Source organism: Grus americana, chromosome 3 (assembly GCF_028858705.1).
Source record: "Grus americana isolate bGruAme1 chromosome 3, bGruAme1.mat, whole genome shotgun sequence".
Classification (NCBI taxonomy): domain Eukaryota; kingdom Metazoa; phylum Chordata; class Aves; order Gruiformes; family Gruidae; genus Grus; species Grus americana.
Window position 1 is genome coordinate 100379821 of NC_072854.1, and position 16516 is coordinate 100396336.

The 16516-nt window shown below is 43.4% G+C and overlaps 1 protein-coding gene across 2 annotated transcripts in view; it reads left to right on the plus strand.

The window, feature by feature from the left end:
• Positions 1 to 299: 299 nt before the first annotated feature.
• The window catches only part of HHAT (hedgehog acyltransferase), a 160624-nt gene continuing 144407 nt past the window's right edge, over positions 300 to 16516 (plus strand). Inside the window, exons 1-7 of one of the 2 annotated variants that reach the window (XM_054822034.1) lie at positions 300 to 442; positions 815 to 951; positions 2308 to 2375; positions 4077 to 4190; positions 4823 to 5017; positions 6300 to 6512; positions 10052 to 10223. In XM_054822034.1, the coding sequence (XP_054678009.1) occupies positions 858 to 951; positions 2308 to 2375; positions 4077 to 4190; positions 4823 to 5017; positions 6300 to 6512; positions 10052 to 10223 (856 nt within the window). In that variant the 5' untranslated portion in view covers positions 300 to 442; positions 815 to 857. The remainder of the gene's footprint in view (positions 443 to 814; positions 952 to 2307; positions 2376 to 4076; positions 4191 to 4822; positions 5018 to 6299; positions 6513 to 10051; positions 10224 to 16516) is intronic. The other variant, XM_054822036.1, reaches the window with a different exon arrangement.

A 16516-nucleotide genomic window follows, 5' to 3' on the forward strand; every position in this document is an offset into this window, starting at 1 on the left:
CGTATCGGCCAGGCCGCGGCCGCAGCCCGCGGGAGCGGGGCCTGCCCGAGGTCCCTCTCCACGGAGAAGCCGGCGGGGCTGAGTGGAGCCGCAGTCCCGGAGCGGGAAGCGCGGAGGAGTCGGCACAGGCCGCGGGGATCGCTCCGCCACGGCGGGAGGGCTGCGGCGCCGCCCGGCGGCCGGGAGAGGGCGCGCAGGGGCGCGGAGCGCCGTCCCGCTCCGCCCCAGTCCCGCCCTCCCCCCGCGGGGGGTGGTCGCAGCTTATAAGGCGGCGGGCGGGGCCGTGGCTGGGTGTTCTGTGGTGCGGCGGGGGCGTGTTGGCCCGGAGCTGCCCCTCGCCGGGGCCCCGCCTGCCCGCCGCGGGGCTGGAGCCTTGGCCCGGCCCGCCTGGGGCCACGGCTGCTGCTCCCGATCCTGTTCCTGGCGGCGGAGCCTCCCTCAGGTAAGGGGGGAGTGGGGCTCTCCATCCACTCTCAGTCCCGGGTCGGCGAGAGCAGCCGGAGTCCGGCCCTCGCCCTAGTCCTGCCCTAGGGCCTCGCCGGGCCCGGGCTGTCCCGGGGCCTCTGCAGCCGTCGCGGCCGGGCAGGGCTTGCCTCTGCTGCCGGCGGAGCCCAGCCGCCTCCTTGCCCCGAGCCCGCCCCGCCGCAGGGCCCCGGTAGCGCGGGGGCCTGGAGTGCGCTCGGTGGCCGCTGTCTGGGTCCCGCGCTGGGAGTCCGGCGTACGGCAGCTGCGCCGCCCGGTGCGGAGTGTCCCGCTGCTCGGAGTCCGTCCCTCTTCCGTGTGGAAACCTCTCCCGTCATCTCTTTCCCCGCAGGGAGGTGGCCGGCAGGGTCTGCCGGGGGGCAGCTCTCAGTCCGATGCTGCTGCCGGCCTGGGAAATGCGTCTCTATGGGCTCCTCTCCGTGGGCTCTCACCTCTATGCTTTCTATGAAGCACACAAAGTGTCTCAAAGTAAGTCTGCAATGGGATATGCTCGCTCTTGGGGTGCTTCCAACCCGTGGCTGGTGAGGCTGCTCAGCTCGAGTTGTTTTCTCTGTGCTGGTTTCTACTTTGCTTTTTTGCAAGAAGCACCTGTGCTCTTCCTGGCTGCAGACCAGTCCTGTGGAAGGAAGCAGTAGCTATGTGCCAGCTGGGCAGAGAGCTTTGTCCCAAAGCTTGACTGTTTCAGGTGCTGGGAAGGCTCTTGGCAATGGTGTCCTGGCACGTGGCTGTCAGGGAATTAATGGAGGAGACCTCTGAAGCTCAGTCACTCAAAGGAAGTTCAGGAAAGCTGGGGTTTTTCCTGGCTAGTCTTGAACCCTGTCACCTGCAGCCCCTTGGAGGTGGGTGATTCAGAAGCAGCTGTGCCTCCTGACCGTGCTTGCTGGGGACTGAACCTGGGCAGCCCCCAGGGCAGGTGGGTGCTGCCCTGCCTGGAGATCTGGGGCTCCTGTGCTGGGTTGTGGGCTTGGAGCAATGGCTGGGTTCTCAGTACAGCTTTGGGGTCAGTTTGTTTCCAAACATGTGCCTGTGCCTTGAGTAACCTCTTGGTAGCTCTTGCGGTGGCTTGGTTTTGGTTCAGTGGGGCTGTGTAGTGCAGAGTAAGATTGTGGTTTTAAACAATGTAAATGCAATTTGTAGGTGAGAAGAAGTTGGGTTCTGGCACATTGGTATTTTAAGGGAAATGAAGGTAGTATTAGCTAATAAAAGTATAGTTAGAGAGGCTCATTAGGGAAATATGTTAGGCTTTAATCACAAGGTGTTCTACATTAATGACCCTAGCTGGCTCTCAAAAGTGCTTAAGGGAAGGACAGGAGTGCCAGAAAGGCACTTGCAGGGCAGGGAGGGACGTGCTGGGTAAGGGGGTACAGGGCTGTGCAGCACATCTTCTGTGGAGATGGCAAAAGGCTGCATGAGAACAGGCTCTGGAGGTGGCTTCTCTGCGTGGCTTTGTATTAGTCACCGTCAGGTCTGTGTGTCCCTTCTGCTCTGGTGGGAGACACCAGGCAGTCCTGAAAGAGGGGAAACAAGGATTAGTGCAGGTCCTGTGTGATGAAAGGTTGGTCACCACATGCTACTGCCCCTGTTGCAAAGGGGAATCAAACATAAGTTCTGGGCAATTCAGTAGCTTTGCCTTTGCAGGGCAGAGGCGTGGCTTGGTCAGGCAGCTCACCTGGTGACAGGGTGACGTGCCCTTCCCTGGCTATGAGTGTCCCCATCAGCAGAAACAACGTGGGAACGTGTTGATCTTGAGTAGCAGAGGCTGCATCCCCAACTCTCCCTTCTCTGGCTGCTGTGTCCTTAGTAAAGGCTTGCTCTTCTCTGCAGAGTATGAAGCTGCAATGGACAGAAGGTTTGGGCTGGAACCAGGGACTCTCTTTTGGGGCCTCAAAAAGGTAGGATGGTTGACTGGTACAGGCATCTCTTATTCTATGGCAATAATGCTAACATCATGTCTCCATGCCCTCTGCTCACCTGAGCTTCTGATTTAGCTTCAGAGTTTTGTAGTAACTTTACAGATTTGGATATTCATAGTTAATTTTAGTCTGTTTCTAATGATGGAGGACTTGCCAGGTGTGTCTAGATCTAATAATTGTAACCAAAGTTTTGTTTCTTTTCTTGATCCCTGGCCTAAGTGTTTCTCCTTTGTTACATGACTTTAGCCTTCTGGCCTTCTGTTTTACTGTTTGGCCTTAAAACCTATGATTACCCTTGACATTGCGTGCAGTCTTTTTCCCCTTTTTCCTGTCACTGGGTAGTTTGGATAATGCTTAACATCAGTGAACATGTGTTTCCCTCTTGGTTAGACTGTAGTCCAGCATAGGGGAGAACAGATTTTTGAGGCATAAGGGCTTAAAGAAACATGGTTGGTCTTAAAAAAAGCTAACAGAAAACTAACAGCCCTCTACCCCAAATGAAAAAACCGGCCAATCCCTCCCCCCCACCTTGCTTGCTTTTGACCTCACATCCTTTTAAAGAAGTGCAACTAATGCAACTAATACTGAGGATGATTTACATGAGGCCAGGAATGTGTGTCTGTGGAAGTATTTTGGTGTTTAGGCCCACCATCACTGCTGGTATGGGGCGCCTGATGTGTCCTTTCAAGAAAGGTGTAAAGCAGTTATGGAGATGAACTTTTACTGGGGCTCTGTATGGGATGTGGGGCTACCAGCTGATCCCTCTTACCTAATTTAGATAAAAACCCCATGTCACAGGAATCTCCAGCTGATGTGACTTCATCTGGTCCCACCTAGGCTTTGTTGAAACAGGAAGTGAAACTTCTCTTCCAGCAAGGTGTCTTTTTCACTCAAGCTCTTGGTTTTCCAAGGCAGAGCAGAGTTGGTCTAAGAATCCCTCAGGAGATGTGAGGGACATGTGAAGGGAAGGCAATACTTTGCTTCTCTGTTGCCTTTCTTAAAAGCTCTGTCTTAAAAGGCTGGCAGAAGTTGAAAAAAGGAAAAATTCCTGACTAAACTTTGCATGTATTTAGTCCAAAACAACTTTTTTTCTTTATAAAGAGGGAAAATATCCTAAAAGTAAAAGGATCAGGGCAAGTAGAGGTGTGAATTTAGGTTTGAAGAGATGGTCAGGAACAGTAGTAGCAGACTAATTTGTTGTTTACCCAGAAGCTTCCTGATGGGGAACCAAAGCAAGGATGTATTGGACTGGGAAGCCCTGAGAAGTGGGACCCTTGTTCCATGCTACATCTCTGTGTAGTCACCAGCCTGTTCCCCATGTGCCAGGGAGGAGGTATGGGTGCCTCCCTGTCTACCTTATGGTCAGAAAACTTCCATGGCATTCACAGGGAATGGCAGTGATTGCTGCTTGGCCAGGTTCAGTGCTAGCGTGGGGTGTAGGAGCTGTGACACCATCTAAAGCTTTCTTTCTGAATTTCACACCATTGGAAGTCAAATGGAGCTGTTGGAGTTCACTGCTGTAAGTGATCAGACTGCATTGCTGAAACAAGATATTCCCCCAGATACTGAGTTCTGTGGTGTTGGGTAGCAGACCTCGTTTGTTACGGAGATGTTTCCTTGTCCTGTAAGAGCATGTTTTTATGGCCAGATACACATACTGACCAGTTCCCTTTGCCCCAGGACCCCATGGACTTTGAGTGGAGCTACTGGATTGAGTGGGGAAGGGAACGTATACTGTGGCTTCTGGCTGGTCACTTGCTGGTATCACAAGTGTCCAGGCTCTTGGTGGAGAAGGTATGTATAGATTTTCTTCACAGCAGGGAGTTTCTGTGGGTTTCAGTTTACTCTGGGCATGGGAATCTTGGCACTGAGGCTACTGAGTGTGAGAAATCCCATTCTGTGGGGTGAATTGTGTGAGTGGGTCTGTAATGATGCACAGGTGAGAGTGAGTAGGTAGCTTGCCTTAGGTCTGTGTGTGGAGACTTCAGCCTCCAAGCCTTGAAAGCATGTGCTTTGTTGTGAACCATTAACCAGTGTCATTTGCCCTGTACACAGGAGAAGGGTGTAGTTATTCCTTTCCAAGACTGTAAAGTGATAACTGCTTGGGTTTTGGCATGATTGCTAAATGATTGCATGATTGTGGGAAATGACTGGCATGTGGTGTCACCCCTGCTAGTTTGGGAAAGGAAGGGAGGAAGTTATGTTCTCCCCAGACTGGGGAGGCTAAGGATTTCACACATGCTGCTACAGAAACCCCTTCCCTTCCATTTTTATGGATACAGTTGGGTTTCCCTGCATTGCTTCATATGTGTTCTTAACCTTGTTGACTGGCATTTGTTTCTACTACAGACCCTGTGTTGAGTATAGAGTGCTTTTTTTCTTTAGAAATAATCAAACTAAAAATTGTTAATTTTTTTTTCTAACAGTATAAACCATGGTGCTTGATGGCTTATGGAATGGCTGCCTGCTGGTTGTTACTGGGAATCAAGGGCTTTGCTGTCATTTTGTTACATGCAACTATTTCATTTGCTGTGGCTCAGTTTCAGCTGTCACTCCTGACATGGATGTGCTCCCTTATCCTGCTATCCACTTTACGCATACCAGCTGTGGAAGAAGCCAAGGTAATGTGAGAAGGTTTAATTAAGCATCAAATTAATTATAGTGGTGTTTGTCCATTAGGGCAGCTATCTTTATGACAGAGTGCTGTCCTTTCAGTTGATGTGAGCAGAGGCTGGCTTGAACAACCTTAGGCAGTAGAGCTTCTCCAGTTAAAAAAGGTGTTTCTCAGTCATGCTGGCCAGTATGTTGAGATGAAAGCATGTGCCTTAATCTAAGTGCTATTCAGTAGAGGTGGAGCATTATAATACTTTACTAGTGCTCTACTAAACACATATCTTGTTGTTTGGAGCTATAATCTTACCAATGTAACGTGTTGGGTTTTGGATTCATATCCAGAAGTTGCTTAGTCAAGCCTGACCGTACTTTATTGGTGATTGCAGGCTTCTACATGGAAAGGGAGACTTTCTCCAACACCGATTTGTACCAGAGGAGTTGCTTGCTCACAGGTGGTTGGTGCAAGCTCAGTTTTGCTCTTTCTCTATTGGCTTTTGCTGGGCGGTACAGATTTTGGAGAAACTGCTGAGTTGTGAGGAAATGTCCTTGTTGCATTTACTTGGACTAAGGGGAAAAACTGGGCATATGTTACAAGGCTTGTTGTGATGTTCAGGGGGAGGGCAGAGGGGAGATGAGTGGGTAGGGTCTCTTCACGTGGTGTAGACAGATCTGTGTCTTGCTGAGACGAGGAAGGGGCCTACTGCAATACAAATGGGAATATCAGCAGACATAGTTTGACTGATTACAAGTTTTTTATGATGATGTGTTTTTGTTGTTGCAAACAAGTGTGGCAGGGAGCGTCAAAAACCTGATAAAGGCTCAGTAACATCTTTCCAGTGTCTGGCTTTCCCAAGAGTGACTGATTCTCTTCAGATCTGAACTGCAGCCTTGGCTTCAGTTGGGTTGCAGTCCCTTGGCTGTTGCTAGGGTTGCCAGCTGGTTTGGGTATTGTATTACTGGACCAAACCTGAGGGGGGTAATGATGTTCCTGTAAGGAAAGCTCTCCTGCTGTCATAGTTCTTCACAATGTAATATGTTTCTGAAATTGAGCTATTGTCCCTATGCTGGTTGCAGCAGCTCTGGAAGCCCTTTCTCCTTCTGCAGCCAGTGCTGCTTGTTCATGTGTGAAGTAGTGCTGTTCACTTCAGACATTCATTCCAGCTGCTGTTTGCTTTAGTTGTTTCCTACTGCTCATGACCCTGAAAGTTAGGATCTGGGTAGACATTGCTGTCCAGCTGTATAGAAGGCACAGCAATGCACCATTGTGAGCTGGCTTTTTTTGTCTTGCAGAGAAAGTGGTACGACACAGAAAATGAGTATTATCTGCTGCTCTTCACAGTATCTGTCCGCTGTCTTTTCTGCACTAGCTTCAGCCTGGAGTACTGCTGGCATGGACCTGCCCAGAAGTCATCTCACTCGTTCCTGTGGATGCTGGCATATGTGTTTTATTATCCCATGTTCCACAATGGACCCCTTATGAATTTTGATGAATTCAGTAAACAGGTAACAGTGCTTTTAAGATCACACAGTTACAGGTTTTCAGTGCATCTGCACCTCAGGTGAATTGGGTAAAAGCTATTGAAGTGGGTGATGATCTCTCTTCAGCTGCCAAATTTAGACACAGACCCTGTACTCTGAGGAATAGATTAAAGCATGATAAGTTGATTTTTTTTACTCATTTTGAGATATTTTAATACTAATCATGAGAAAATGTTAGGTAGACAGTTTCATCCAGTTTTCTTTGAGATGCTCTTTTAATGGTGTGTTTCATAAGTTTATAGCTAAGCCTGAGTTTCTGTTTATTTTCTAGCTACCTACTTGACACAATTGATACTGATGAGACTTTCAAACAAAAGGTGTTCCTAATGTTAGTCTGTATCTATCATCCTTTTCTCTAAGTGTTGAAGTATGCTGCGTGCAAAAGGGAAGGCTGTAGTTAGAAATCAGTCTTGGGTATTTGTGTTTGTATGCCAGTCATGGCATAATACTGAACTCGATAAAGCTGGTAACTAACACTGAGAATATATGTAGTCAAAATATATTGTCAAAATAAGTATTTATCTAGTGCTTGGGTAGAGACAGTTTGATTAGATGCCAGTGTTAGAGAAGATGGAAAGAAAGCAAAATAGTTTTTGAAGACTGGATGATTAATCTTCTTCATCAGATTCTGGTCTTTCCTTCTGAAATAAATATTTTTCCCTCAACAAGGTACTTTGGGGGGGGAAAAAAAACCCTACAGAAAAGGAGCTTTCATTCTTGCATATTTTGACTTTATTAAAAGCATCTAAACTGATTCTATAACTGTCCTCCTTACTAGTGATTTGAAGGATTTCAATTTTTACTTAGTCCTTGGAGATTAAGATTTGTTTGGGTGTCTGAAGCTATATTCCACACAATTTAGAAAATACCATAGTAATGTTCTAGGAATGTGAAGACTGGACAGTTTTGAGCATAGCATTGGGAATTTGACTGTGTCGTGGATATCAGCTACAAGATAAACCTTCCTCCCTAGTTCTCTTTACAGGATGTCTTTTGTCTGATGTCAGATTCATCCCTTCAGGGAGCCAATGACAGATGTTGTTACATTTGGAGAGTGTTCATAATTTTAGCATGTAGCTTCTGAACTGGATTTTGTTTTCTGTTCTTCCATCAGACAGAATAATGTCACATTTTCAGCAAGAGCTGACTATTAACTCTGAAACAGATTTCAGAGTGGCAGAAAGCTGCTGGTTTCTGTTTGGAATTCCTGAAGACCCCAGTTTTGCTCTTGTTGGTGTGAAAACAGCTGGTGATTTACTTGGAACACTGTTCTTCAGGCTTTAGCAAGCTGAGCAGCTCCTTTAATGTGAAAGACCTACCTATCTTACTGCATGCCTTTTCTAGTGCCTTGCAGGCTGCTTTTCAAGCCTGCTTCTACATGAAAGGGGAAAACCCTAGTTTTCCATGCTTTATGGCTTTCCTCATTTTCTTGTGCATTTGAGTTAGAAGTGAAATCGACACCTGTGATGTCTATAGCTAACATCATTGGGATAAAGCAGATGAGTGGACATTTCCAACCATAAAACTGCTGTTTCAGTTTATGTATAGAAGCCTAGGCATTGCTTGCTTCGCTTTATATTTGGAAATTTTCTGTTGAAGCCACAGCAAATAGAGTGGGCTTTATGAAAGTGAAAACTGAGATTCTGGTGGACCCCTGAGTGATAAGCCCTGTGCTCATTTGTCTTCAGTAGCTTTTGAAGATGCAAAGCTGAATGTTGTCTGGGCTGGATGTTGTAGGAAAGGTCTGCATAGACTTGCATAGAGCCTGAGGTAACTTATTTTTTTTACTGTTTATTATTTTGTAGCTTCTGAAGTCTGTTAAATTGCATGTATGTTCTTGTACCCCTAGCAGAGGGAGATTTTTTCAAGGAAAGTTTCAGAAAACCTATGAGACTCCAAGTTGAGAGCAGCTTGGGGGTAGCTGGTAGGAAAAAATGGAGGGGTCTTGCATTGAAACTAAGCTCATCTGATATGGCTCAGCAAAGACTGCCTGTATTCTTGGTGTGAGGAGTAAAAGGAAGATTGAGAATGGGATGCCTGCATTAGCAGTTAGGTGCATTTAAATATGCACAGACCTGTTTGGTTAAAGCCATAAAGAAGATGGAACAAACTGAACAACCTTGACATGGTTCTTGCTGGTGTTAGCTGAAGTGTGCTGTCAAAGCTCTTACCTGAGCAGAGAGTATTGCCTTGACAGGTGAGACTGGAGAAGGGTTTTGAATTTTACAGTGCCCAGCAGTTGATTCAAAGTGCACAACACAATGAGTATGTTTATTGCTGCTATCAGAAAAGACCACCTGCAGAATCCCTTAACTGAAGCTGAGATTGAGATGAGGGCTCCTGCTGAGCACACTGGAAGGCAGAAGTCCTGGAGATGGAGACAAACTGCTGTATGGCCTGAAATGTGTAATACCGATGCTGGCAATTGGCATCCATTACCAGCAAAAATGAGACTATGACACTTCATTAATGGCCTTGTTGAATTTCTGGGTTGAAGCAGAGCATAGCAGATCTAGTCATGGGTTTGGAGGCTTGTTGTGCAAATCCCTGTAACTAAATGGTAGTCTCCAATCTTTCATCTAGCTGGTACAAATGAACTTTCAGAATGAGTGTCCTGCTTCATTTATAAGTGAGCAGAGTTTGCTGCATGTTAGCTGTACTGTGCTTGCAGTTTTGAGGGGGTTTTGTCCATGCAGATGGGTTGGTTGTTTATCTTGTACGTGTGTTTTTGGTGACCAGTTAGAGACTGGAGAAGGAGAAGTTGCAAACACACAATGATAGGTGTACAAAACATGACTACATTTTTAGGTAATCTTATGTTTCTGTTATTTGATCATATTCTCTTCTACTACGGCAAGAAGGTAAAACAATAGTATACCAATGTGTTTACTATAGTTAGCAGCATAAGAGTTTGGGGCATCTTGAGAAGCCTGTCAACTGCAAACCTTCTTATCTGATGTTGAACTTGCACTTAACTGCCATTTGCTCAGCATGTCATGTAGGTCTTGTTGACCTTGGCAATGCTACAGGAGAAAAATGAAGTACTGTCCTCAGTCAATCCCATGCAGCTGGTAGCAGTTGGAGGTATTTTAAGAGCAAGCAGTTGTTTCTGTGTTTGATAGAACTGCTGCTTGAAAAACTTTCCTTCATAGCTGTAGTTTCTTTAAACATTTTTGATTATCTCTAGAGGTTGATTGAGTTACAGGAATTAGTCTCATGTCTGGATTCTGTTCAGGTTAACAGCACTTGGCCTTTTCTACAATAGTTTGGTGCACTACTTTTCTACAACATATTTGGCCTCTTTTTGATTTCTATTGCTTACCGAGATTGAGAATGGACAGACCAGTCTCCCTTGAGTATGTCAGGAATTTCCAAATGGTGTACTCAAATGGTCCCTTTAGTAATAGTAATGAATAATAAGTGAAACTTAAAGTTCTCAGGATGAGTATTTGAGTAAAACAGTCAGTTATGTGCCATATAACCTATTTGGATTTCTTCTTTAGATGAGGAGACAAGAAGCCTTCAGTTTGAAGACCAATCTCACCATCTTAATTGTGGGCGTAATTCGTATTTTCTTTTGGTGGTGCCTGGCTGAGCTGATGATTCACCTCATGTATATCCATGCTCTCTACAGCAGTGCTCCACCTTTGGAAGCTGCATCATACTGGGCCTTGGGTGAGTATAGAAACAATAGCAGAAATCGTCCTTCTCCCCCTGCTTCAAGAACCCCAGTCTACTTCTGTGTTATGTCCATCTGTAGGTACTTATGAGTATACATTATGACCAGTTACTGTCAGAAAGGTGGTCTACAGACTCTTAATATAACATGTAGATCCTCTAAGAAGCTTACAGTTGAACTTATTGAGTTGTTTCCTAAATTCAAAAAAATATTCTGTGTTTTTTCCAGTCTGAAGTGTGTGTCTATACTTTGGTCTAAAGTGGCTTTCCTCACCAAGTTATAGAAGTGGACACTTAAAAAAGAGTTTTAGTGTAGCGATGGAGGAGGTGAAACATTAAGAATTAAAGTGTTTATTGATCTCCTTCTGTTTGATGTTTCTAGTTTGTATTCATGTTGAAAGGTAAAATGGCAGTACTCATGAAAAGAGCAGAGGGAAGGAATTGCAAACAAGATGGCTTGAAAGTAGCAGTCAGTGCCTTTCAGCTCTCTTCCTGCTTGTCTTCTCCTCTTCTGCCCCCTCTCAGCTCCCTGGTATTTCACTAAAATGCTTAACTGGGGAGAAAGAGTGCTTACGAAAGTAGCATAAAATGGCCAGAGCTTGGGGTGCTGGTATGTAGGTGGATGTAGGCTAACCCATAAGCCACTGGCATATGTGGTTGGTTTGATTTTTCTACTGTCCTGTGTGTATCACCAGGTAGGAGGAACGAAAGCAGAGAAACCCCAGGCCTTAAAATTGGGTTCTGAAAAAGCCTTGGTGACTGCTGAATTGAAGGAGATGCCTCTTACTGTACCAGCAAGTAACAGGAATCAATACACACGCTGGTATGGTCCTGTGAAGCATTCGTTGGAGATCATGTACCATGACTGGTGTGTGTTGGAGGACACTTGTGTATTGGACTCTGGTCAGTAGAGGGCAATGTGTGCGCTCTGTCTCTGTGTATATATGTATGTGCATATATATACACACTTAATATATGTTTCAATATATAATTTTTATATATAAAAAAAGCAAGAGCAGAAAGGGAGACTTGTCTCCATGGTTCTACTCAGTCACTGTTTAAATAGTGGATTCTGAGTTTTCATCTTCTGTTCTAAATGTCAGTTCATAGATAAACTAAATCTATTAGCTTCTGGTGTTGTCTGTATGTCTGACAAAGAGCTTTGCTGTGTTACTGAGCGTGTGGAAGCTGGTAAGTGCTGGCCACTGGGTAAGGTAGGCAAGGCTATGGAATTAGGGACAAAATATTCCAGCTTTGTTACTGGTGGATTCCTCCCTCCCTTCAAGACTGCCAATGTTGACTTTAAAAAGGGAAAAAGTTACTTTCCAGACAATAGCTAAGTAGGCTGTATATTTATCTGATGAAATCAAGTTTTATATCCTAAGAATTAAAATGCATTTTGAACAGATGATTAGAGAAGGCTAAAATGCCTCAAAGCAACAGGTGATGAAAGTCAGTGTCAAAGCAAGTTTGGACTGTAAAGCTGCCTGATTAAAATACAATCATTTGAATTGAAACAAGTCCCCTGCGGAGACCCTGCTTTTAGGAGAGGTGTGTTCAGAGTGTTTACTCTTGTTGAGCTTTGTCATTGTAGTAATGAAAGCAGGTGTTTAAATATATAGTACAAATGAGATTTAGAGGCAGAAGTTTGTCCCTTTTTAAAATGTTTTCTCTGCAAGTTTTACCGCAATGATTATACAGGTCTCCTTAGGCTCAAACCAGTGACAGATCACTGTTGTGACTTGTTTTAGGGAGCCACTGATATGAGTAAGGATACCAGTAATAGTTTTCTATTGATCCTTACTGGATCCCTATGGATCTTACCATGCCTCTACACCAGTTCTTGTACAGAGCCAAACGCTCCCCTCCGTTATTTTGCATTCTGTGTTACTAAAACCAATTATATCAGATAACTGCGTCTTGAGACCAAGGAAGCAGCTTGTTGTTGATTTGAGAGGATTAACCACATGGTATATTAGCTCTTCTGCATTGCTATTTTGTGTTTCCCACTTAACTACAGCAGCTTCAAAGCAGCACAGAGCATCTACTTAGATCGTGATGCCTGACTGCCCTGGTAGCCTGGTAAACTTAGGGGAAAGGCTGTGAGGCTGTTTTGCAATCAACTCTAATTAGGGAGATTGTAACTGCTCCCCCATTTTTCTTATGGGATATCTTTGAACAATGGGCAATAACTGCCAGCAGCACAGGTAAAGATGACAATGCTATGAGATTTTGCTCTCACCATCTTAAGGGCAACAATGATGGTCAGTATGCATCTCAGAAGTACGAAGCTTCATAGTGTTCTGCATCACTTCATGTGGTGTTCCTGTGAGGTGAGAAATAAACCAAACCCTGACTGAGTTGCAATGGTGGTTTAAAAATGCCAGTGTACAACATTTATTAATGTATATGGCCATAAATACAGCAGAAAATCTAAAGTTACCTGAAGTAATGTTACTGAGTGCACACAGGTACAAACTTAAGAGAAAATAGTACCTGTGAGAATGTACTACCCAGCAGTAGTTCTCTTAGCAGTAAGAGAAGTATTTTCTCTTGTGTGGAAGGAATTAGACAAATGAGTTTCTAGAAGCAGCAATGTACAAAATAGTGTATGTATGGCTTTGCCTGTGTATTTAACTGTAACAAAGGTGCAAGCTGCCTTCAATACTACTGCTTGTGTGCTTTAGGTACTGTTAGTACATTTAGTGAATTGTACGGTTGTTTTTTAAACTTTTAAAAAATTTTTAAAACTTGTGTCCTTTTGCAACTAAACCAAAGATCCTCTTAGGTCAAATGTTCAGGTTCTTTTCTCCATCCCCTTTACAAGCCACTACTTGTGTTACTGTAACAGCACTCTTGCATATAGGTTATGTTACCTCATTCCTTCTAATTCGTTTGCAAATGCCTAGTTCTGTGTGTTCTACTCTTCTGAATGTGAGCATGTCAAAGTCAGTGCAGGGTTTCTCTGCTTTTAGCAGAAGCCACCTCTGTCTCAGATAACATGACTGAGCTGTATGTTTCTTGTGACCTGTGTTACCATAGTGTCTTAAAGGCTCAGAGGGCCTTGTAGCTTTGTTTCACCCTTTGCTTGTTCAATATCCTCCAGTCTCTATTGGCTATGTAATCTGGGTGGATGATGCCTGTGGCACATGCTTTCCTGTGTTTTAGTTGTACTGTGGATGGAAGAACTGCTGTAATGGAAGTATCTGTGCAATCTCTATAACTGCTGTTATATGCAGGTTACATTTGTAACTGGCAAGTTTCAAGTCCATTAATTGAGTGATTAGTGTTGGGAACTGTGAGCAGATGACTAAAGACAATGTATGTGTGGTTCTTGTAAAGGCAGAACTTTCAATTCTCACTCCTGTTTTCCTGGATTACTCCTCTCCCTACATTTCCTAACTTGTGCCTGGCAGTCACCAGGAAAGGTAGCTTATGTTCCTGCCCTATGGATTGATGATCTATGGAAGTACATAGTCAGCAACCTGCTCTGAGGCACAGCAGGCTGCATCCTCTATGCATCAATCCTTTAATGAGTAGGAAGGGAAGTGTCTTGTTGCACCATGGGTCCTTGATTTTGGAGGGTTTAAATGAAAAATGGTTGGAAACCTAGCTGGAGGGTCCTCTGAAGAACAACTATTCTTCGTATTATTTATAAGAACTTCTCTACTATAAGAGAAAATGGACATTCATTATTTAAGCTCTTCAGCGAGACAGTACAAAATCTATTGTTTAATTCACATGTTGAAGACTTAGCTGGATTTGTCATGATATGAAAAAAGTTGGTTGCATCTACATCTTCCATGGACTAAATACCCTGAAAACAGATCCATAATATTTTTCTATTGTATCTCCTCCCCTGCTCAATACTATAATCCCTACATGCCACATAGAGGTCAGAATATCTTCTACCACATATTCCTCCTGCCATGTAAATTGTTTCCTTTAGCATTCCACACATAATTCTTTAAACTTGCATGCCTCTATCTCAGCAAGCTGTGGCTGTAGTACTGAAGACCAAATTCCATGTGCATTAACAAAATAGTGCATTGTATGGGTCTGAAAAAAGTGTAATTTCATGCTGAGTACACAGTTGTACTCAGTTTCCTTAGTGGCCTGTGTTGGGTAGCAAGAATAACCTCCAAGAGGAAATGTCAGTCTCTGGTGAGGAGGAGGAGGTGGTGAGAGCTAGCTTTGGATAGAGGTGCTTTTAGATATCCAGATATTAACTCTTTTGGGTAACTTTAGGTATAAGTGATTTCTGGTCATGACCCATAGCTTCAAATCCTTCTCAGCAATGCTGATCTTCCATGGTAGGAATAATATGAAAAGCCAGGTGATAGCAAGCATTATGGTTTTCCAGTGCCCAAATATTAGGTCCCATATTGGGAACAGAATGAAGAATACAATGGGACTGTATCATAGTGTTTTGGTTTTTAACTCTGTGCACCCATTTGTCATATATATATATGGCCTTTCTGTTTGTGGGAGGCAAGTTAGTGTCTGAACACAGAATTCATTTAAAGATGTCAGCTGGGCAGCACAGTGTTGTTATTTATTGATTGCAGGAAGGCATTGTTTGGAGAATGAGAGCATCTTCTAGGAGTCACAAATACTTGTGTCTATGCCAATAGCTACCTATTCATATCGAACGGTATCAAGGCATTTGTGCTTATGTGATTCTAAGCACTAAATGCAGTGTTTATAGCAATTCTGTGTTTTTGTCGGTGCTATGTCTCATTTGGTAGCATTGGTCAGATTGAAAGAATTGGGTGTGGTCAGAATTAATGACACAGCAGGAAGACCCATATTCTGTGGTAATGGAAACCTCTGATAACTCATTCTTTTCAGTTCTTAAAGTTAATTGGGATTAATTTGCTGCCTTTACATTTTACACTGTAAAATGAAGATTTGCAGGCACTGAAGATAAAAGCCACTATGGATTCCAGTAATCAGTATCCTGAAATGCAGCATAGCAGAAGAATTGCCACACTGGGCCAGATCAGAGGTTCATCTGCTCTAGTGAATAACATTTGGATGTGGTATGTGATGAAGCCTGGGAAAAGAAATAAAAAATACAGGGCAGGTAGACTGGTGATCCTTTCCATCATATATTCTTTGGGTTTCTGTAGCTGAATGACAAATCCACTGACTTATATAGTAACAGGGAGCTCAACAGCACTAGTTGAAACATCTTAAATTGAAATAGGTGATTTATTTTTTCCTTCACTATGACAACATAGAATATCAATGGTAAAATTCACTCTGGAGTACATTCAGTTATATAGAAACTGCAATGGATGTTGAGTGTTGCTAATTCATTTGTGTGTTAAATCTGATTCTGAAAATGCAGAGGTTAAACACTGCCTACATCTTCCTTACGAGGCTTCGCACTTAGCCTGGTGATTCAGCACCATTTACTCATCTCTGCTGATATGAATAGAGCTTCATGCCAGTCTCACAAGGTGTAGAGAATGATGAAAGCCAGAATTCTGCATGAAAATGTATTGTCTAATGCATTTGCACTGGATTAATCCAGGATATTAATAGATACTGTAATTGTGAAAAAAATATTTGACTAGAAATCTGTATATGTTTGTCAGAGGTGTCTGATGTAGAGACATACATCTGAGACGTACGCATGTATGATACAACATTGCAAGAGTTCTGTGTGTTTAATGTATTGGCCTTAACCGTATGTCACTTGTTTCTTCTAGTGAAGCATGCACAAGTTAGTGTCAATTAGCTGTCATTGTTTTAATTGTTAACTAGGCTCTAGTACTCCAAAAGGGTATTTACTTTCATGAGCGGCATGTAAATCAATCTAGAATATGATCTGTTTAAAGGTGGAGCTACCTGGTTTAATCTGTAATTGGTGATTTCATGTTTTGATTTGTTAAAAGAAATATTACATAAGTTCCTCTTCAAAAGTGTGCTGGTTTTGATGTATTGCAGTTCTTTTTCTAATAAACCCATAGATAGGAAATTGATTTATAAATTTGTTTTAAGAAGCACACAATGTTTTGCTATTGAAATTAGGCTGTCTGTGTATCTATCCAAATGATAATAAAATAGTAAGAGTAATCTGAGGTTTGTTTTCCATCCTGCAAGATAATGATAATCTGATAAAGTATTTGGCATCTTGATGTTTGTTTTGAAAACTGGAAATAAAAACATGAATCAGAAAGCTTAGTAAGATTTTAGTCTCTAAAACACTAATTCACTGCTTTTTAGAAAAAAGTGGTGGTGGGCAGCTAAAGTCCTTATAAGCTTTCCTGCAGACTAAACTT